The sequence below is a fragment of the Sinocyclocheilus grahami genome, unplaced genomic scaffold (genome assembly GCF_001515645.1).
Source record: "Sinocyclocheilus grahami isolate Dianchi unplaced genomic scaffold, SAMN03320097.WGS_v1.1 scaffold872.1, whole genome shotgun sequence".
NCBI classification, from domain to species: Eukaryota; Metazoa; Chordata; class Actinopteri; order Cypriniformes; family Cyprinidae; genus Sinocyclocheilus; species Sinocyclocheilus grahami.
The window spans coordinates 252,865-275,364 of record NW_015506051.1 but is presented as its reverse complement, the minus strand read 5'-3'; the positions used below and the strand labels follow the sequence as shown (position 1 = coordinate 275,364).

The following is a 22,500-nucleotide window of genomic DNA, read 5'->3' as shown; positions in this document are numbered from 1 at the left end:
ATTTCAAACATAAACCAGAGGCTCATTGCTGGTGTGTGTGTGTGTGTGTGTGTGTGTGTGTTTGACAGTGGCTCCAACCAACATCTTTATCCACAGTCATGATGCAGTCAGTCAACTGACCAATGAAGTCAGAGCATTAAAGGAGGAAAATCTGGCACTCCAGTCAAGGTTACAAGCCAGCAGAGGTACACACACACACACACACATACTCACTCAGTCACACACACACATACATACTCACTCAGTCACACACACACACATACATACTCACTCAGTCACACACATACATACTCACTCACTCACTAGCTGAAAAATGACTCTTTGTTGTTGTCTTCTTGCATTATTGACAAACTATGTTCCTGTTTAACACTGTAAAGCTGCTTTGACACAATCAGTACTGTATAAAGCGCTATAGAAATAAAGGTGACCTGACCAGACTATTATAATAACTCTGACGATATCAAATACGAGTGCAACAGGTAGACAGGTGAATGAATTGATGAATGGGTCACGCTTACTGTTGTGCCTCCAGGAACAGGGTTGTGAAACACTAGACTAGATAACCTATAACAGCTGATGGAGAGCATTATAGTTTAGCTCTTCTTTTACTCAGCCCATCAATCTATAGACCACATAGACATCATTTGTGGACAACACTGGCAAATATAAGTGCAACAAATCACATGCATTTAATGCCTCTGCTAAAAGTGGATATGTATTTCAGCAAAATGTACACATTAATTCACATTAATCTTACAGTCTTGTGTATTTTCAAAATGATCATCACTGTGTGTAGGACCCTCGAGAGTTAATAATTTGACATTTGTTTGATGCAGACAGCAGTGAAGAGGCGGAGCAGCTCCGGGAGGCGGTACTTTCTGGGCGTGTCCGTCTGCAGCAGGCGGAGTTAGAGGCGGAGCAATGGAAGGAGGAGTTGAGGAGGCTGCAGACACACAACTGTGAACAAAGTCAACAAATCCAGCAGCTGCGACAGGACAGACAAAACAGTCAGGAGCACAACAACAGGTCAGAGAAACCATATGAACAGCTACAATTTCTGATCACTGTGATCTGTATCTTACTGATAAGTGTGACACATGAATGAAGGCTGAGTAACTGCTGATCTGTGTTCAGACTGCAGCACGAGGTGACTTTACTCCAGCAGCAGTTAGCAGAGAGCAGACAGCTGCTACACTCCCTACAGAGTGAACTACAGCTGTACGACCACGTGTGTGGCGTGAGAAAGAGCGCCGCTGCAGGTGAGACACCGCAAGCACACCGGAATGATCCACCCCACATCCAAAATAAAAAGATGCTGGCTTCGTTTATTTACCCTCATGTTGTTGCAAACCTATATGAGTCTCTTTTTTCTGTGAAACACAACAGATGTATGTAAAAGAGGCCCTTCGCTGCCGCTCGCTAGTCTGATTTGCTGCGGTGCAATATCTATCATCATGTGAAGTGTGAATATGTACATCGGTGATGTTGAATATTGAGCACTAACTGCGGAGGGCAAGATTATCAGCAACTGACAGTTTCCAGTTGCTCAAAACGAATCCGGTATTGATTTTGTCATCCAGTCGGTGCACTGAGGCTGTTGAAAGGCTTGCTCTCTGTTGGCCGCTGCTGTAGGGTTGGTGTGTGAGGTGCGCTGCCCGGCGGTGGAGCTGCGGGAGCTGCTGGTGGAGGTCCGGGCTCTAAGGGCCCAGCTAGAGTGCAGTGTTCAGGAGAACAGTGATCTACGAGCTCAGCTGCAGAAACACCTGGATCAGTCCATCGATCAGCGCCCGTCACCCATCATCCCGGCCAGTCCGCTGCGGGACGTGCTTTACCGCCGACAGCTTCTGCACGGTAACATTTTACACATGCTGATTTCACTTTGAGTGTCTTGTATGTGTCATTTAACAACTAGAAAACATGACGCTCGCGTGTGACGTGTTGGCATGTGCCCTGAGAAGTGCTTGAATATGTCAAGAATTACCTGCTGTTTGCCAGAAATGTGAATGAACGTGATGTTTTTGTAATGTACTAACCGCTCTGCCGTGCTCCACAGACCCGTCTCCTTCTCCTCCTGTCAGAGACGTGGGGCCCCTGTACTCGCCGTACTCCGAGATAGAGGAGAGCGCTGTGAACACTAACGGTGTGTGTCTTTGCTAACCGTGAACTGCTCATATCACTTTCATTATTATTGATATTTTTAATTTTCTGCTGTGAAAAGTGTGCATTGTGAAAAGTGCTATGTAAATATAACTTATATTAATAGGCATGGCTTTAATGAGAACCTGCGCTTGTTTGTGACGAGTTTTAGCAATTCTGGCAGCAGCTCCAGATAAACTTTCCAACTACTTCCTGGCAGAGGTGTAAAGTATTGGAGTAAATGTAATTAGTTACTGTACTTGAGTATCTTTTCGGGTACTTTTGTGTTTTGCCCTTACTCACCCAAACTTGTCAACAAGGCTACTTTATGTGAATGCAAGTTCCTTAGCAAGTATTTGTGAATCGCAGGTGTTTTATATATGGGATGAGGACATGACTGCAGCCGGCAATGAGGCCCAAACCAGCACAGCCACTGCAAGAAGACTTCGGCTTTTTCATTTTACTTAACATTATTTTATTTATCATTATACTGAAGAGACCTTTTTGAAAGATATTATTTTTTGTTTGTTTGTTTGTTTTGTAATTTTGAGGTGTTCAGTTTAATTTTGGTTTTAGAAAATAAACGTGATTGCTCTCCTCACAAATCAACTCTTTCTTGTTTTTGTTTCATGCTGTCTGTGCCTTGCCCTGGACTTTTATGTCACTTCCTGTCTCCCGTGGTGTTTGTAGTCAGTTTGTAGTCCGTAGTCTCCCCAGGTGTGTCTTATCTTGTTCAGCTTGTTATTCCCCTGTGTGTATATATAGCTCTAGTTTGTCTTTAGTTCCTTGTGAGTTGTTGAATGTAATGGTTGTCTGTTTGCCAGTCATTCTGTTCTTTGTTCCCTTTATTGTTTGTTGTAGTTTTTCCATGAAATACCAGCACATAGATCCTTGCCTCTGCCTGTTTTCCGCAGTTTCTCCACAACGTTACAGTTTATCACTGGCGTGTCTCTTTGACTTGTGCATCTTTGATCCTATATTTAGTATAAGTAAAATACTTAAGTACTGTTAAAATCAGATACTCTGAGACTTTTACTCGAGTTGTTTTGGAATTGGTGACTTGTAACGTGTAGTGGAGTAATTTTCACTGTAAGGTATCTGTACTTTTACTCAAGTTAAGTTTTTAGGTACTCATTACACCTCTGCCTCCTGGAACCTGTTGAAGTACTGTACTTCTGGTTGAGAACTAGTTGTTAATGGTACTGTTTGAAAAATGTTCAAGTGCAGTAACTAGTTTGATGAGAAGAACTGAAAACCGTCTTTGCTTCAGACTCACTGGAGCCTCATGCGGATCTGGAAGGAGAAGCTCCAGACGGCTCGTTTGCGAATCGTAACGGGCGGCACGCCATCGGTCACGTGGACGACTACAGCGCCCTGCAGCAGCAGGTGATGGAGGGCCGGGCGCTGGTGCAGCGGATGGAGGCGGCGCTGCGGTCGAGTCTCAGCTCTGCCCTGCTGGAGATCAGCGGAGGAAAGGTGATGCTCAGACGCATGACAGATCAGAGCGCTTGTGCAAACAGCAGTGGTGTCATGTGTTTCTCTCTTACAGGCTCTGGACTACAGTACAGTGAAAACGCTGCTCTCCGACACCAAGACCTTGCGTCAGATTCTGGACGAAGCCGTGTCTCTGCTCAAGATGTTCTGGCGGGCGGCGCTTCCGAGCAGCGACGGTCCCGCTCATCTCATTCAGAGGGTTCGAAGCGCATTTATTGAGCCCTAAAAATCAAATGCAGTGTTAATGTGAATGAACTGAGCTGAATGTGGCGCTGTTTCCTCTCAGGAGCAGTCGATGCGTGAGGAGATCCAGTCGCTGCGTTTGCGGATCGCTGAACAGGAGGATGTTCTTCAGGGAACCATCCAGCGTCTGCGCTGCTCCAACCGAACCAAAGAAAGCATGGAGACCTTCATCGTCAACCAGCGTGAGTCCAGACAGCCTGTTGTCAAGTGTTATTTCACCGTTATTTCTCAGAAGCTGAAACTTGATTATGGCAAACATCGTAATCACAATTAGCTTAGATTTGTTTCAGTAGTTTGAGGTTTGTCAAAGTGAGTTTGGAGTTGTGGTTTTGTGTATTAGCAAAGGTGTTTTAGTCTAATGTCATCAGAGTCTGAGCTGTAAAGAACACGTCTGTCTTATAGTTTCCCGGACGCGAGATGTGCTGAAGAAAGCACGAGTGAATCTAGAGGTGAGTGTTGGTTTGATCTCAGAAAGGTTGTGTTCAGTGCTGTTTGTCTCGTGTTTGTCCCTCATCTTGAATCTCGACCTCCTTCTTTCTTTCTTCTGTCTTTCCTCTATTTCTCTCATTTTCTCTGAGTGTTTCCAGAAGAATGAGCTCAGGATTTCCTCTCTAAGCTCCTCCTCTTCCTCTCTTTGCCATGGTAACGGTCTGGGTTGTGGCGTGTGTTTCAGCTCACGCTGCTTGTGTCGTCATTGCTTGAGCACTTCCTTCTATGAGATCAGTCATGTGACATCAGGGGTCGCTTGAGTTACTCATGATTCGTCCAATCACACACAGGGACGAGATTTATCACACGTGCTGCATCATAAAACAACACTAGTGATGCACCGAAATTAATTTTTTCCTGAAACACAGAAACCAAAATTGTATTTATTTAATATTCAACACTCAAACTGAGTTGCATATAAACATAAATTGCACATAAGGCAGTTTTTATTGTGGTTCTTCTCCAATTCGTTGTTGAAATATCAACATTTAAACAGTGGCTGTATTAAACTTTTCATGACAGATTTATTCAAACGTACATTAAATAATGAAGACAACAGGTTAAGTGAAACTATAATGAATATGTAATACTGTGCATATATTTAACAAAATGCTTCTGTCTAGAGTTTTTTTTTTAGCTGACTATTGAGTTTACGTGTATAGAATGACTTTCCTGAGGTAAATATGGCGTTAATCCAGCACTAACGTCCACACGGTTATCCTGTTGTAGTGAAATAGAGACTGGAAAAGCGCCATCCTAATTAAACATCACCGTTTCGGTCAATGCTTTCCAGCACACAGAACTTGTTCAGCCGAATAAATGAATCATTTCGGTGCATCACTATAAACACTGCAGCATGTGCGTGCTGCATCATAAAACAACACTAGTGATGCACCGAAATTAATTTTTTCCTGAAACACAGAAACCAAAATTGTATTTATTTAATATTCAACACTCAAACTGAGTTGCATATAAACATAAATTGCACATAAGGCAGTTTTTATTGTGGTTCTTCTCCAATTCGTTGTTGAAATATCAACATTTAAACAGTGGCTGTATTAAACTTTTCATGACAGATTTATTCAAACGTACATTAAATAATGAAGACAACAGGTTAAGTGAAACTATAATGAATATGTAATACTGTGCATATATTTAACAAAATGCTTCTGTCTAGAGTTTTTTTTTTAGCTGACTATTGAGTTTACGTGTATAGAATGACTTTCCTGAGGTAAATATGGCGTTAATCCAGCACTAACGTCCACACGGTTATCCTGTTGTAGTGAAATAGAGACTGGAAAAGCACTAATTAAACATCACCGTTTCGGTCAATGCTTTCCAGCACACAGAACTTGTTCAGCCGAATAAATGAATCATTTCGGTGCATCACTATAAACACTGCAGCATGTGTTAACAGACAAATCAACTGATCACACACAGAATATTATTTACAAATGATTCAAAAACATTACAAAATGTTTGAACTGACTCTGTGTGTGTGTGTGTGTGTGTGTGTGTGAGTATTAACCTCAGCAATGCATCTCAGCTTCCCCTGATGTGATTCTGATAATCAAGATTGATTTGGGTCATGTAGGCTCTTTCACTCTTCTGCAGGTAAAGTCTTCACAGGTGCGTCCGCAGGTTCTTCTGCTTGGGGTCGCGTGACCCCTGCATCCTCTGCGATCGCCGTGGAAACAACCGGTCTGCAGCAACCTGCCAAGATGCGTGTCAGGGAGGGACTTCAGCTTTCTGCCCCCCGTTAAACCAGCTGACAACCGGTCAACACCTCTAACTCACCCACCTCACCCTCGTTCTTTCTAAAAATCTTTCTAAAGGAAACATTTGACCTCTTTCCTTTAACAGTAGGCTGTTAAAATCCAGATGCCTATTGATTGCCTGTTTGTGAGAAGACATTTATCTTTTGCCACGAGAAAGAAAACACATTCTTTACTTTCTGAGATATAAACAGACTGCCACAGAATTCCCTCGAGTATCTCAGGGATTTTTGGCAAAAACACTGGTCAGCACGCAAGCCGTTCTGAGCGCTGACCTCTGCTGACACGTGTCATGAGACGAAATGGCAACTAAAGCATGTGAAATAAGTTCATGTGCTTTCATCAAGGGTCATTGTGCCATATATTGAGCCACTGTTAGTATTAGTATGATTGCTGATATTGTCATCATTATCCAGTGCTACTGACTGAAATGGAATGCTGTGTTTAGTATTTGCATGATGCAGGTCGACAAAAATAAAGTACACTTGTTCTTTTGTGAGGTGAGGTTCACCAAACATGCCAAAGTTTGCATGGTTAATTTCTCTTTCTGCCTAAACTGTGCTGTTGATGTCGACTTCTGTATGTACACTGATTTCAAGTAACCCATATTTACTAGCACTATTTTAACAACCTTGTAGGAATTCTGTAGGAGTGCTTTGGGTGTCTTGGCAGTCGCTTATGCCAGAGATATACAAACGTAGCAAATAAATAGGTTTGTGATTTTCTGCATTTGCAAAAATGAATATAAAATTCAAGTTGTCATTGATTTGTGCAGTTATTCCTGTGCAGATATAATCAATGATAGTGTTGAAGATTTCTGAACTAGAGATGGCAAACTTTGGCAGGGATTAGTGGGACCAGAGCTGCTGATGTCACAATCAGAGATGTTTCTTTATTGCTTCTAGATTTGTGCTGTATCATTTCTTTCTGAGCTGTACATAAATGCCTTCCTGTTGTTTTAATTGGGCGGTGTGGGTTAATCTAGTCAACATTTACTATAGAATATGCAACTGTTTTAAAACACGGGTAGCTGTGCAATAGCCGTTTGATCATAATGTGAGACATCATATAGATGAACTTACTGGGTACATTACACCAGTTTATAAACTAGAAGTTGCCTAAAATATTGCAGAGTTGCCTTGCCTCAAATCTCTTGCATAGGATGAAAACATAAGCTTGTAAGTGAATGTTGCTTTGCCTTTGAACAGCCACGTAAGGGATTTCTCTTCAGAGAGAAATGCAATATCAATCGCTCCACAGTATTTAGCCTTCGTATCACTTTATTCAGAACCACAAATGAAGAATAACTGAGGGATTGATGTGATGCAGTAATGTGTTGGATGAAAAACCAAAGCCAGAGGGGGAAAAAGACACTTGAATTCATGTAGAGAGAAAAATAAGCAGCATGTTGGTTCTGAAATCTGTATATGTATATAGTGCTTGAAGGCTCATTTGTTGCCATGGTTACTGATGTTATTGTGCAATATAAAAAAAAGATTGCCGGCACAAGAGCCAATCAATCTCTGTGTCTGAAGCTGATGAAAATGTGCCATGCATTATTACAGCTGCATTTGGAATTTAAACATGAATAAATAGAAATGCATTCATTTTCATTTTGTCTAACGTTGCATAGATGTAAAGTTTGAAATGCGTAAAATAGTTTAAAAAGATTGCCGGCACAAGAGCCAATCAATCTCTGTGTCTGAAGCTGATGAAAATGTGCCATGCATTATTACAGCTGCATTTGGAATTTAAACATGAATAAATAATAGAAATGCATTCATTTTCATTTTGTCTAACGTTGCATAGATGTAAAGTTTTGAAATGCGTAAAATAGTTTGTACACAAAGAAACAGAATCACAATCTAGAACAGTTTGCTTTATTTTTGAAGCAAAACATCCATAATTTATAATGCATAGCTCAACAAATAATTTATCAGTACATATGATAAAAAGAAAAACAATCAAGTTAGTGGACTTTCCTTCAAAATAACCTGTCAAAGCATTTAAAGCTATGCTGTGGTGTTACCGTTATCCCATGAAACTCTTATTTTGGAGAATCTTTCCTTTGGAAAATCACACTTGCATCATATTAAAGTTACCATTAGTATCTTTGGAGTGACTACATCTTCAACGTCAATAAATATTAAACTCACAGCAAACAAATGAAAACCTCAAATATAATCTATATCATCATCATCGTTAAAAAAATCCTGATGTGATCACAAATCACAATTCTGTTTCAGCATTTAATATCGATGACCAGAAATGGTAAAACCAACAAAACCAAACATTTCACACAACAAATATTTAATACAAACATCATACATATTATGGCCAAACATATGTGGATGCCCCATTCTTAATGAACAGGTCTGTCTATTCCAGGAATTCTAGTGAAAATGAATCTTTAGGTTACACATGCAACAACATTCTAGAGAATTCTGTGTTTCCAACATTGTCATGAACCCTTCACAAGCTCCTGAAAGAGACGTGTGTCCAGACACTGCTGCAGAACTAGACTGGCCTGAAAAATCCGACCTGAACACCATTGGAACAAACCAGTTAAGCTCAGGTGTCCACATACCTTTGGCCAATACAGTGTTGAGCATAAAAGTAACATTTTTGACAGACGCAAAAATACATTCCTGCTTGATAAAATAAAGAACGTGTTTGTGTCACCGTGAAACAGCTAAAGTGCTCGTCTGACCGCATCACGGGGAAATTCAAACCACATGCAGGAAAACTCCAGAAAACTCACACAGTTCAAAATCTGTTTGTGCCATTCTGATGCTGTTCCTTTTGATGAAGTCATAACGCAACTCTGCTCAAAGCACATCAATGCCCAGGTGAAAGTATTGAAGTGAATATTTCTGTTAGGAAGGTAAATACTAAATGTCACTGTGTTTGGCTGAAACTTCCTTTCGTTCTGAAAACAGACACAGTTTCTAAAATGCAGTTTGACACTACAAAAGCGTGCAATGAATCATTCCGTTCAAATGTTCATCTGTGTTAAACTCTAAACTTGAACTCACTTTTATTTATGAACACCTTGTGTCTGTAGCAGGTTTCAAATATATGAATCCTGTTTGACAACATTTTATAAACGCTTTGGACAGATAAAACTCTGGCCCTCAAGATTGTAATCGCAAAATGCTGCAGCTAAGACGTTTAGATGTCATTGTATTGAATGTGTGATGACAGGACACACACACACACACACACACACACACACACACGCACGCATACACTCACACAAACACACACACTCACACAAACACACACACACACACTACTGTTGAAGTCTCAAGCTGACAGATCTACTGCATGTATTAATGTGTTAATAGTGCAATCTGGACTATAGAGGATGAGGACAGCACACCATGCATCATCCACAGCTTATTAAATAGGTTTGTACAGAAGAGACGTCACATATTTCTTCTTATAACGATGAGTTGCGCTGAGAACCATCACACCATCCTGAGACAGAATACATTCGATCACAGTTATTTACCATTATATGAGAGCGTTTGTCAGCACACGGCTGCTTTAGAGGTGTTTAATGTACCTTGATGGAGAGCGCGTACAGATGATTGAGCATCACATGGTTGGGTTCTGGCAGCAGGGCAGGATCACACTGAAACACGCAAAACAGACTGCTAAAAGACTCAAGACTGATGTTTATGCATTTAAAAGAGCAAGCTGAAGGAACAAAATAAGTTTTTTTTAAAGTAGAGCTCATGGGTTCAATTCAATGAAATTTTTTATTGAACTGAACGGGCAGAGAAAGAATCTTGATAAAAATAAAAACAACCAAGCAAAGATCATTCATTTCTTGTTGAATGTTTAAAGCGTCATGAAACCGTGTTTTAGCACTGCTCATTCACATCTCAGATTTGAAAAAGACTCATGTAAAGCTGTACAAAAGGGGGAATGTAGAGGGCGGGAAGAGAGGAGACATCAACCCATAAAGCACTTATACAATTATACAGATTAATGAATATTAAAATGTGAGTGAAAAAAATATAGTGTTGCTATCACAACAAAACTTCCATGCATCATATCATAAGATACCACAAGCAACTATCATGAACAAATGCTTTAATACATTGTTCTTAAAAAATGTGGTCTGCTTGACTACGCTCATAAAACCTTGAACCAGTCCAGATATTAACGTCACTGAGTGTTGTCGAACTCCTCGCGACTGCGTGTTGTGATAGAAATGTGTTGGTAGCAAGAAAACACAAACAACACTTCATATTAATGCACTGAAGATAGGACCCATGTCTCTACAAAAACGAGGGTTCAAGACCGTCAAAGTAATACTTTGTCATGCATAATATAGTGCAGTGATTGGATGTTACGAATTCCTTCTCCTAAATAATACAGAGAAAATCTTGGAAACTGATGTTTTCCAGTCAGTCTAGACTCTGGCTGCACGAGTTTAACACACATTTTGTGAAGCAGCATTAACTTTGCTTTTCAAACCAGAAAAACAATGGCTCAGAAAAATGCAAAAATGATAAGTTTCCCCTTATTAATAAACCTAACTGGTGCTATTATTATTGTTTTAGCATCTGTTAACATCTCAAAAATATGGTTTGAGGTTTCATGACTCTTTAATTATGTACTGATACACTATTTTTATTACCATTACTGGCGCATGTTTTTGCCCGGACGCTTTGGCAATACTACTGTACATGTAACAGAGTCGTGGCAGTAAGACAGAGAGGATTCTCACCGATATGTTGGTGTCTTTGTTGAGAATGACTTGTAGGAGGTGAGGCGGCAGGATGGGGGGTGCTTTGAAGCGTTCCTCAGGCTTGAACACGTACACCTCCTGTCTGTACGGCCCAGGCGGAGAGCTGGACAGATCTACACACAACACTGCATCACATTAACACTGGCTTTTTCTGCTGGATCATCCATGACAGCGATTGTACATCCACACATTTGTGTTCTGTTATTCTAACACTGACAGACGGCTCTTACCGGACGTATCAGAGCACTCGAGAGAGTCCACCTGCAGTGCATCAAACACCTCAAAATCTGATTTCTTCACATGGATCAGATTGTTAATGGTGCCCATCTGACTGGTGACAACCGGCTGAAGAGAAAACAGATACATTTCAATTCAAAGGAACGACTTCAGCCAGCCATCATGTGACTCTTCGTTCTGTAAAGCACAACAGATTACGATGGTGATGCATGAGAGGTGAAAAACAGTCCTGCTGAACATCTCTAATGCTGAGAAAAGCATTATGGGTTTGGAGTGACATGAGGCTGAGGGAATGATGAAACGACAGTTTTTATTTAGGGTGAACAGATTAACCAGATCTGCTTCAGTTTCATTTTGTGCTCATTTAAAACCCCAACTGTTGTTTACTCAGACTGTGCTCGTGGTGTTCTCTGATTTAACTGTGTAGCTTTCAGCGGGTCACACATCTTTCAAACTCAAACACACTGTTTTATGATCACACACCAGCAGCACACAGCTTCAGAATCCTGACGCACCACACATGGTTTTCCTCTACATTACATTTGTCCCAAATCATTGATAATGTACACACTGACATCAATCTCTGCTGGAAGATTTGCATTTTTCAGTAAAGCGTTTGTCTTTTTGTGGCTTGGATCTAACCCTCTTTTATTGTCTATTGCCCTCTTATTAGAGCTGCTTTACAGCTGAATTTAATTTAGTTTGCATTATTGAAACACTAGTTTCCTGTTTAACACTGTAAAGCTGCTCTGACAATCTGTATTGTGTAAAGCGCTATAGAAATAAAGCTGACTTGGCTTGACCGTTTCATTATATCATAATACAGATCATACCTTCTCTTTCTGTTTCTTTCATTCACCCAACTTGAGTCTAATTAATTCCACTTTGTTCATTCTTGAAGTGAACTTCTGCCTGTATAGTGATGAGATTCAGTGTTTTAGACGGCTGCCCCTGAGCTTGAGCTTGAGCGTGTGAGAGCAGAATCAATCCTAACCACGACATCATGAGCTGCTTCTCGTCTGTGTGCAACAGACTGTACGCTTACAACCTGCACTGACATCATGTTTGCTTGCCATTTGTCTACATAGTAGCAATACTTACAACAGCAAGCTATGTTCAAAAGTCACGTGACGGTTTAAATGCAGACCGTTGTGCAGATATAGTCACCTCAGAGGGGTCATGAAGCCACTGGCCATCAACAAAGAATTTGTACTGATGTTCACCTTCAGGCAGGTCCAAGATTGCTACAAAATCATTATGGCTCGAAAAAAACAGAAAAACATTTTCACAAACTTAATTCATGAAATAACAACATGCGACCTTCTGTTCATTATGGTTTGCGCTGCAGAAAGACGAGCGCACAGATACCTTTTATTCATGGGGATCTTGCTGCTCCAGTTGTTGAAGGAGCCGGTGATGCAGACCTCCTTGCCTCCTCCGGCCCAGCGGATCACTGTGGGTCGAGCCTGCCGACCCGTCTTCACCATGTCCTCTAGATCCGGAGCCAAGTCCTTCTCGCCCGCGGCCTGCAGAACACAGCTGCTTTTGACTAGAATGATATGACAGCAAACTCTCCAGTAATTCACAGGAGGTCAGCTAATCATTCCTGAGGTCATTTATGAAACAAAGTCTTGATTACTGTTTACATATCAATAGTCTGTTTAACCGTCAGAGAGAGGCTGGAAGATGGTAATGATGACGATAAATAGTAGGGCTGGGTTTTGACACAAATTTCATGATTCTCAGTCACAAGCTTTCGATTCAATATCGGTTATTTTGGATATATATCAGGTACAGTACGTGCCAAAGTTTCTCAAGGAAAAACTCTCAACTAATGCTGTAAAATATACACGAGTCAGCTGGCACTACATTACTATAATACTGAAGGTTAAAATCGTCTGATTTGTTAAAATTATACTTAATGAAGTTTTTAAAATAATAAAGTTACAATTACATATTTCAATTAGTTAAAAAAAATATATAAACATAATGGTGGCTGTCATAAAAACTTGATGGATTTATTCAAACAAATTAAACATTGAAGAACAGTCAGATTTATAATGAATATGTTATATGGTGCATATATTTAGCAAAATGCCCCTCTCTACAGTTTATTTTTCTATCTGATTAATGAGTTTATGGTCACCGAATGTGTTTCTGAGGTAAATGTGACGTGGCATTGTTTATAAGTCGTTATATTGAGGTCTTTGCGCGGCTGAAACACTGATCGAGTGATTACACGAGACCGGAGACGGATTGTAAAGTTGTACTCTTTCTTTAACTTGCCTTCGGATGTTTAGTCATGTTTATTTTGTGCTGAAGCTGGTATTAATGTGGAGGAGATCTGATCAGTTCACTTCTGTTGATCTGAGGCGCTACAGCGATCTGTCACTTCACATTAAACAGCGCCAAAACGACATTTATTGTTTGAATACTGCAATACAATGGACAGAATTTGAAATCTGAGACTTTGTTTCATATTAAGAGTACCAAAGCACAATGCTTACTGCGATTGATTGGATGGGAAGCGCTCTTAAACGTTCCGTCCATTAACTGAAAACGGACTAATCGATTCTTGGGATTTAAGAATCGTTATCGTTCCGTAAAAATGAGAATTGATTAATATTGAGATATCGATATTTTTTACCCAGCCCTAATAAATAGATAATAAAGTATTGGCAAATTCATCAGATGCACATGAGCAGGTGAAGTCATGTGTTTATACAACATTACTTTATTTTAAACGTCATCATGTGTTCTGTTCATACTTTAGACTCTGGCCCGTGTGTGTTGAATATATTGGGGTCGTCGGTGCTGTCCATCAGTTTGCTGGGCTCCAGGTCCCGGTCCCGGGGGGCTCCGCTGTCGGCCCGCTGCGGCTTCGCTCCGGGTCTCTCTGCAGACACTCGATCGCTGGTGTTTCCCATGATGCAGCAGATTCCTCTAACCCAGCCTTCACCACAGACACAAGCAAACATCAGGAGTGCGCTTTACTGATGCTACTGCAAACACTTCAACTGATGAACAGCCATTCAGAAAACTCAGAATGGCCCTTCACAAGAACTTGCTCGCGTCTACAGAAGCACTCATGTGAAGGATTAACATTAAACTTGTGCTCACGAAAACACCCTCCATCAGACTCATGCTGATATTTAAAGAGGCATCAGTAAACTGAATATAAATATTATTAAAAGACAAAATTCTGATGCACTGTGCTGTTTACACTTTTAGGAACATTTATTACTTATAATCTTTCTACTTTCTACTCTTTAGCTTTATATTTTGACACATTATTGTCAGTTTGTCAGCATGGCGAGCACAGCTAGAGCTGCTGTGTTTCTAGAGACTCAGAGATAAAGAAACTCAGACACCGTCACTGCTGTGTGACCAAACACACCGCTGTTAAACGCTTACAAGAGGAGTCTGTTTAGTTATATTCAGATGTTGTTTCTATATGTGACAAGTGTTTGCTAGCTGTTAGCATGCTGATTAATCGATCATTCACGTTCAGAAGAAACTATCATAACATGAACCGCATGTGTTAATAGTGCTTGCAGCAAAGTAAAAATGTAAAAAGTGCGATCAGTATTTATTACCGCAGATGAATAACAATGAATATTATTTCCCGCGCTGTGAAGGACTGCACTTTCTCTCTCTCTCTCTGGTTTTAATGGCGGGTCACAACCAGCGTGTTCCGGTGCATACCGCCACCTACTGTACCGGAGTGTGCCGCTTCTTCTTCTTGTACAATTTAATGGCGGTAGACAAGCCAACTTATGGTGTATTACCGCCACCAGCTGGACTGGAGTGTGAAGCATTAACACGAAATAGGCAATCCTGAGGCACAATTTAAAAGATTTGATATAGTGAAATTAATTACTCCTATGTTTCTCAGTTTCTTAAATAACTCCTCTCTTTCTTTGGTATATACTGCACAATGTAGAAGTACAGGGACATGCAGACATTTTGAGGGGCAGGGGCTGAAGTGGAAAAAAGGGCACTTCTCATATTTTTTTTTTTTTAATTCTAAACAAAACATTAAATATATTAGAGATGTGCAATATTGTATGTATCTCAATATTTTCTGGTATTTGATCGATAACAATAATTAGATGATATTGTGCTGAGTGTGTTATTGTGCTGATATCTTAAGGACTGCGGTGGACAGCTGACTCCTGAAGTGCTTGATATTCTTCATATTCTGTGTGCTGGTCACTTCACAGCAGTGAGAGAAATTAATCTCTCCCAATAAGTTTTAATCGATTTGTACCTTTTATGAGCATTTTTACCTTTTATAAAGCCATTTTTCTAAAAGTGTGCATCATCATCTTTTCAGTTAAACTCTTAAATTGAATCAGTCCATTAGAATAATAAGTCATGTGGGCTGTTACCAAGCAAAATAAATGAGTATTAAACTGAATCTTTGCAGTGCAGAGGAAACACAGCAGCTGCGTCTGAAGAGGCGTTTAGATGCGTTTACACACTGTTTAATGCAGGACAGGAATGTGTTTAAACTGCAGTTACACATGCATTCATACGGTTTCCATATTTTAAACATAAAACGTTGAATACTGACATTTGAAATTATTTAAGAAAATGCAAAGATGCTTTAAATGTGAAATGAAAGCCGCCAGCAGGTGGCAGCAAGTCACTGTTAATAAGCGAGTCACTGCGACTGAACCGAATCATGTAAACGCTTGATTCATTCAGGAACCAAACTCTGTCCTGTTGCTCAGAGACGCACATTGAAATTATATTTGTTGGCGAAATAGAGCAAAAACAGTCAATATTGTGTCAAAACGTAAGTGTCGTAATACTGATTTCTTCTTTATTGAACTGCTGTATAAAATCAATATCACATTTGTAATCATGCGGCTTTTTGGTGGAAAAAACGTCAGTCTTCGCGTGATACTGATTAACTATATGAAATGATATAAATATATACATTTCTGCCCCCATATCTTGAATTTTGTGATCATTCTAAATGCATTTGAATAAACAATCATGCAGGGAAAGAACCTGCACTGCTCTAACCTACTAGATTTCCTATTGCCTTAGCTAAACTTTAAGTAACTTGGTAGCTCTCATGAGTCATGGATAGGATAATTAGCTGTAAATTCGAGGCACAGGTAGCTTAGTCTTTTGTTCATCAACACTCACCTCCACAGCAAGACAGACACAGCTGGAGAGAGAGGAGGGCTTCACTTCTGCAATCTGCGACTTTCTGCATGTCTGTGACTTGGTGTGCAGCTGATCAAATGTGCGCCACACTGCTGTGGTGCGGAGGCGCAGAGGGAGAATGACATCAGAACTCGATACTCGACAGTCTCAACATTTCCTGACCCGACCTGATATTTTGATATTTTATTTGTTTGCCAGGACAGCTGAGCGTAAACAGAAACAAACACACACACGCACACATATATTAATTTATTATATATTAAAAAAAAACTCCCCAGAAAAAAAGGGCACTTTCTCTCGAGGAAGAAAAAGGGCAGGTGCTAAAGCCCCCTTTGATGTCTATGTGTGCACGTTCCTGTAGAAGTACATGCTCAATAGTCTCTGCTACACTACACGTAGTACATAATCCTGACTGATGTTTCGCTATTGTGAATAATGAATGATTTAAACCAGAATGTGCTATTCGAAGGCGAGTAATTATTATGTCTTCTTTTCTATTGTTAAAGCATATTCTCTCTTTGCCAACTTGTTTTTGGATATTGTATAGGTGTCTGCCCTTTAAATCCTTGTCCCACATTTCCTGCCACTTTTTATTAATGTGTTCTTTAATTCTTCTTTTTATTTCTACTTTACTCAGTGGAATTTGTACCTCAACATTCTACTATTAGACTATTTAATTTCCTAATACTCCTACATGTGCAGGTACCCATAGGAACCTCAGGAATAAACAAATTTCCTGAATCCTAAGAAGATTTATAAGTACTTCATAGATTAAATCCTTTCTTGATGTTGATTGTTCACTTATTAAACTATTTAAAGCTGACAAGGAATCTGAACAAATGACTACCCTTTTAGGCTTAACTTCCTCCACCCATTGAATAGCTAATAAAATTGCTATTAGCTCTGTTGTAAAGACTGGTACATAATTAGTTATCCTTTTCTGAATGTTGACTTGTAATCTTCGGATATATACAGCTGCAGCTGACTTTCCTGATGTAGGATCTTTAGAACCATCTGTGAAGATATGGAGCATTGAAGAGTAATTTTGATCTAGATATTGTTGAACAACAACCTCCTTAGATAACATTTTCTCATTCTTAACCATATATTGTAGAGCATATATTGTGTATTGTATCTTGTAAAGGCATAGGAAGCAACCAAGGAGGAATATTCGGAATTACAACAGAGGGACTAACTGAGATTTCTGTAATACCCAAAACTGTAGCCTCTCTAGTTGCTGTCCAACCAAAATGTTTTATTTTATTTGTCCCATATTCCCAGCATTCAATATGTCCTTTACTGGATGTAATTCTGAATGCCCTTTTACATTTATCCAATAATTCATAGTTAATTTCAATTTTCGTAAAGTTATAGGCATTTCTCCCACCTTATTAGGATTTAGATGCAGATCCATAAATTATGTATCCATAATCAATTGCTGACCAAGTCAGTGCACTATATATTCTTTGTAAAGATTTCCTACTAGCTCCCCATTCCATTCCTGTGAAACATTGTAGTACATTATTACTTTTTTTGCACTTATCTACTGTTATGTCTCCCTAATTATCTGGCGTCTTGGGTTTTTGGGAGGTCTCTGCTATGGAGGTGCGGTGTGTGCAATTAAGAAGCAGGCAGAGACAAAACTGAATATGAATTTTGCGTTTAGTAGAGAAATAAGTCAATATTACTGTAATAGATCGGCCAGGCTCCACCACCACCCAATCACAACGATCCCTATCACCTGAGTACTGAGCACCTGCACCTGTCACCAATCAAGCACCTAATCATCAGCCTGCATAAAAGCACATACCTCAGACACCCCCATTGTCCGGTCTCGTGTACACGTAGAGGACTCAATGACTTTGTTACTGCTGCCATTTGAATACTTCCTGCATTACTTGCCTCCTGTGTTCCTCCTAGTGTTTCCTCATCTCCAAGTGTCTCCTGTTCCTCCTAGTTCCCAGATCGCTAAGGTGTGTGCTCCTCCTGTGTGCATTCCAGCTCCTGTAAAGCCAAAGACTCTGATTATTCCATTCATCATATCCTTTGAACTGCTCTATGAACTATTCACTCACCATATCATCATCTGGATCCTACACCCATACTCTCTGTGACCTAATAAAACTGTTTAGAACTTCATGGTGCATTTTCGCTCATGGGTACCTAGGACCGACATATTGGACCCTGCCTTAATGTCTGAGTTCCATACTTCCTGCATTACTTGCCTCCTGTGTTCTTCCTAGTTCCCGGATCGCTGAGGTGTGTGTGCTCCTCCTGTGTGCATTCCAGCTCCTGTAAAGACAAAGACTCTGATTATTCCACTCATCATATCCTTTGACCTGTTCCATGAACTATTCACTCACCATATCATCATCATCATCATCATCATCATCATCATCATCATCTGGATCCTACACCCGTACTCTCTGTGACCTAATAAAACTGTTTGTAAATACTAACCTGTTGCGTCAGACCTCTTCCGTTACAATTACAATGCTCCCAATAATAATACAAACAAATAGGGATGTAACAATTAACCGCGAGCCGGTTGAAAATCGATTTAAATATGTGACGATTCAAATCGGTTGAGATGCTAAACAAATCGCGATTCAATTAGGGGTAGGAGATAGTTTCACAAAACTGAAGTCAAACCATTCTGTTGTTGCTTCAAATTTCGAAATTATACAATCTAATTTATATTAAAAACTGCTCATGTTGCATGTATGCAGCATCTTTGTTTGGATCATGATTAAAATGCAGTGGTTGCCTCTAATTTTAAATAGAAAGAGCACAGACAAAGCCTTAGTTTGTTAATATGAAGTGATTTCTTTTATTTGTGTTATTTATTTGATTTGGGGCTTGTTTTACAATTTCAATTTAGTTTGGTTATTTACATTTACATTATATTTAAATTTTGTTATTTAGCAAACACTTTTATTCAAAGTGACTAGAAGCAATCAAAACCAACAAAAGAGCAATAATTTACAAGTGCTATATTAGTATATTATTATAGTGTTATATTTCAATTTCACAAAGAAACGTACAGTATTTATAAAAGGACACATTTAATTTCTAATTTGTCTTAAATCTAATTTTGTAAAAAAAAAAAATAATAATAATTTGGGAATTGAATCGTAAGTTGAGTGAATCGTTACATCCCTACAAACAAACCCAAAATACCTTCGAAAAACCCAACAAATATCTATTTACGAATTATATACAAACATAATAAATGAAAGACAACAAAAGTAAGGGACAAGAGTGGTGCTAAAGAAAAGAAAAGAATAAAACAAACACGCTAACTAGCACCAATCAAAGCTAAACAAAAGAAATGAAAGAAAATAACATCTTCAGTGTAGAACGCCACTAATTTCACTGACTAACAAACATAAATACAGAGGTTGGCATCCGCTCGTAAATTAGTGTGTTTAGACAACTTTACCCTGCGTGTAGTAAGATGTAAGTCACGTGACATGCTGCACTGGTCCCATCACTAAATGTCAAACAAGGAGTGAGGTGTGTGAGCTGAGTGAGGCAAAGAAAGAGAAAAAGGAGAAAACATCCCTCTCAAAGCAATACGGGACGTAACACCCTCATCCTTAAAAACAAACATATACGCATGTTTGATAGAACCAGCCTAACCAAGTAGACACTATTCCTTTGACCTGAGACAGGGCATCTGCCACAATGTTTTATCCGTATAACTTCTATATATATAACTTCTGAATATGTATCTTAAAGGACCACCTGGAATCCATCCATATTCCTAGATATCTTATATCTTTAACTTGTTCAAGTACTTGTCCATATAACTTCATTTCTATTTCAGGGATATGATTCCTCTTCGCAAAACAGACAAGTTGAGTTTTAGTCACCGATAGTCAAAAACTCCATTTGTTAGCCCATTTTTCCACTTCATTAACCGCTGATAGGGTGTGCAGCTTCATGGGTTCATATACTTTATATAGTTATAATTGAGAAGAAAAAAAATAATAAATAAATTCCCACACCTATATACTGTGCTCTAACCCTGTATCTTTAAGAAAATTAAAGAGAGCCTTACTACATTCCCACATTTTCTCATCTGCCCCCAAAATCCCCTTCAAACTCCATTCTTGTTCCAATTCATATATCTTATCTTGCAAGATTCTTCTTTCTGAATTATATTTTTTACACCTGTAACGACTCATCCACTGAATGCGAGTTGAAGTGAGAACCCAAGTGCAGTTTTATTTACAGTGATCCAAACATCCAAACATAATCCGAAACAAACACAAACAAAACCCAACAAGTCCAGGAGGGTGGTGAAGTGGAGGCGGAACTGGGGGAGGGACGGAGGGCAAGGCCCATGAAGAGGAACAGGCAGAGTGGGGAGCCATGGTGGAGCAGGCAGAGCGGGGGGCCATGGCGGAGCAGGTAGAACAGGCAGCCATGGCGGAGCAGGCAGAGCAGGGCGGCCGGGTGATGACGGCAGAGCAGGAAGCCATGGCGGAGCAGAGACATGGACAGACCACTTGCCTGAGACAGAACAAGTAGAGAGTTATAGAGAAAGGTATAGCAAGAAAGTTTTACCTCCCCATCGTCATCGAACGCCACATCAGAGTCGAAGCCCTTCTCAATACGGGAGCCGACTTTACTCTAATGTCTACCGAATTCCTCGAGGAAATCCAAGAAAGAATGAAGAGGGCTAACGGACCCCTCAAACGCCAAAGGTGCAAGCTGAACCTTCAAGCATATTCCCACATGGGCCTACAACTAAAACATATGGCCCCAATTCACCTAACGGTGGGACCGATGGACCTCGTTCACCCAGTATACGTCTCACCACTCAACACGTATCCACTCCTCATTGGAAAAGACCTGCTTAATCGCTTTGAACCCTTAATAGACTTCAAGCACCTAAAGATATGGACGCAAGTCCGCGATCCTCTGCCCTTCCAGTCAGTAGACTCCAACGAGTCACAGTGTCAAGCCACAGACACCGCCGCCCATCCAAAATTGGACGTCGCCTCGGGATTTTGGACAATCCCTGTCCACCCTGATGACCAACACAAGCTGGCACAAGGAAAGAGTTGTTACCTGTAGCAGAAGAACCGCTTCTCAATATTATTAACTCGTCATTGTCTTTAGGTCACGTCCCAAAACCATTCAAGCTGACGGTTATTAAGCCTCTTATTAAGAAACCACAACTAGATCCTAGTGAACTGGCAAATTACAGACCCATCTCAAATCTTCCTTTTATGTCTATAATTTTAGAAAAAGTTGTGTCTGCTCAACTGTACTCCTTCCTGCAAAAAAATTATCTCTATGAAGTATTTCAGTCAGGTTTCAGGCCCCCCCATAGCACAGAAACTGCACTTGTTGTACAAATGACTTGCTTCAGCCCAAGGCTGTATCTCATTGCTAGTTTTACTTGATCTTAGTGCTGCGTTCGACACTATAGATCATGACATACTCATAGATCGATTACAAAACTATACAGGTATTCAAGGGCAGGCTTTAAGATGGTTTAGATCCTCCCTGTCCGATCGCTATCATTTTGTTCATTTAAATGGGGAGTCATCTCAATTATCACCAGTAAAATATGGAGTGCCACAAGGATCTGTCCTAGGTCCTCTGCTATTTTCAATATACATGTTGCCCCTTGGTAATATTATTAGAAAATACGGGATTAATTTCCACTGTTATGCTGATGATACTCAACTATATATCTCAACAAGACCAGATGAAACTTCTAAATTATCTAAGCTAACAGAGTGTGTTAAAAATTGGATGGACTGGATGACCAATAATTTGACAGAGATATTACTTATTGGACCAAAAGACAATTTGCAACTAGACGGATGTATGGTTACTTCCTCTACAGTCAAAAATCTGGGTGTTATATTAGATAGCAACTTGTCTTTTGAAAATCATATTTCCCATGTTACAAAAACGGCATTCTTCCATCTTAGAAACATGGCCAAGTTACGAAACATGATACCTGTGCATTCATGACCTCTAGACTGGACTACTGTAATGCACTGCTAGCTGGTTGTCCTGCATCTTCAATAAACAAGCTACAGGTAGTCCAAAATGCAGCGGCTAGAGTCCTTACCAGGTCAAGAAAATATGATCATATTACCCCAATTTTACAGTCTCTGCACTGGCTACCTATTAAGTTCCATATCAGTTACAAAATAT

At 39.9% G+C, this 22,500-nt stretch overlaps 2 protein-coding genes across 11 annotated transcripts in view; one reads left to right on the top strand and one right to left on the bottom strand.

Moving 5' to 3' along the window:
* LOC107563397 (myomegalin-like) overlaps window positions 1–7,009 on the top strand; it is a 70,035-nt gene extending 63,026 nt beyond the window's left edge. For 7 of the 10 annotated variants that reach the window (XM_016248265.1, XM_016248266.1, XM_016248261.1 and 4 more), the window contains 11 exons: window positions 69–185; window positions 837–1,026; window positions 1,135–1,259; window positions 1,633–1,851; window positions 2,054–2,140; window positions 3,407–3,612; window positions 3,686–3,829; window positions 3,917–4,055; window positions 4,276–4,322; window positions 4,461–4,515; window positions 5,977–7,009. In XM_016248265.1, coding sequence (XP_016103751.1) covers window positions 69–185; window positions 837–1,026; window positions 1,135–1,259; window positions 1,633–1,851; window positions 2,054–2,140; window positions 3,407–3,612; window positions 3,686–3,829; window positions 3,917–4,055; window positions 4,276–4,322; window positions 4,461–4,515; window positions 5,977–6,125 — 1,478 coding nt within the window. In that variant the 3' untranslated portion in view covers window positions 6,126–7,009. The remainder of the gene's footprint in view (window positions 1–68; window positions 186–836; window positions 1,027–1,134; window positions 1,260–1,632; window positions 1,852–2,053; window positions 2,141–3,406; window positions 3,613–3,685; window positions 3,830–3,916; window positions 4,056–4,275; window positions 4,323–4,460; window positions 4,516–5,976) is intronic. The other 3 variants (XM_016248259.1, XM_016248264.1, XM_016248262.1) reach the window with 3 other exon arrangements.
* A 993-nt stretch (window positions 7,010–8,002) lies between these two features.
* prkab2 (protein kinase, AMP-activated, beta 2 non-catalytic subunit) lies at window positions 8,003–14,841 on the bottom strand. Its single transcript, XM_016248267.1, has 8 exons — window positions 14,733–14,841; window positions 13,905–14,089; window positions 12,505–12,662; window positions 12,304–12,397; window positions 11,130–11,244; window positions 10,879–11,012; window positions 9,706–9,774; window positions 8,003–9,617 (listed from the first exon to the last, which is right to left on the bottom strand). Exons 2-8 carry the CDS (start codon window positions 14,061–14,063, stop codon window positions 9,540–9,542), a joined length of 807 nt encoding a protein of 268 aa, XP_016103753.1. The 5' UTR covers window positions 14,064–14,089; window positions 14,733–14,841; the 3' UTR covers window positions 8,003–9,539.
* Window positions 14,842–22,500: the final 7,659 nt, after the last annotated feature.

What these genes read in the sequence shown, in the direction of transcription:
- prkab2 (XM_016248267.1), bottom strand. Translation starts at nt 14,063, where the DNA reads ATGGGAAACACCAGCGATCGAGTGTCTGCAGAGAGACCCGGAGCGAAG. An exon ending in AAGATCCCCATGAATAAAAG is followed by an intron (nt 12,398 to 12,504) that starts GTATCTGTGCGC and finishes GTTTTTTTCGAG; the next exon opens with CCATAATGATTTTGTAGCAA. An exon ending in TGTACGCGCTCTCCATCAAG is followed by an intron (nt 9,618 to 9,705) that starts GTACATTAAACA and finishes ATTCTGTCTCAG; the next exon opens with GATGGTGTGATGGTTCTCAG.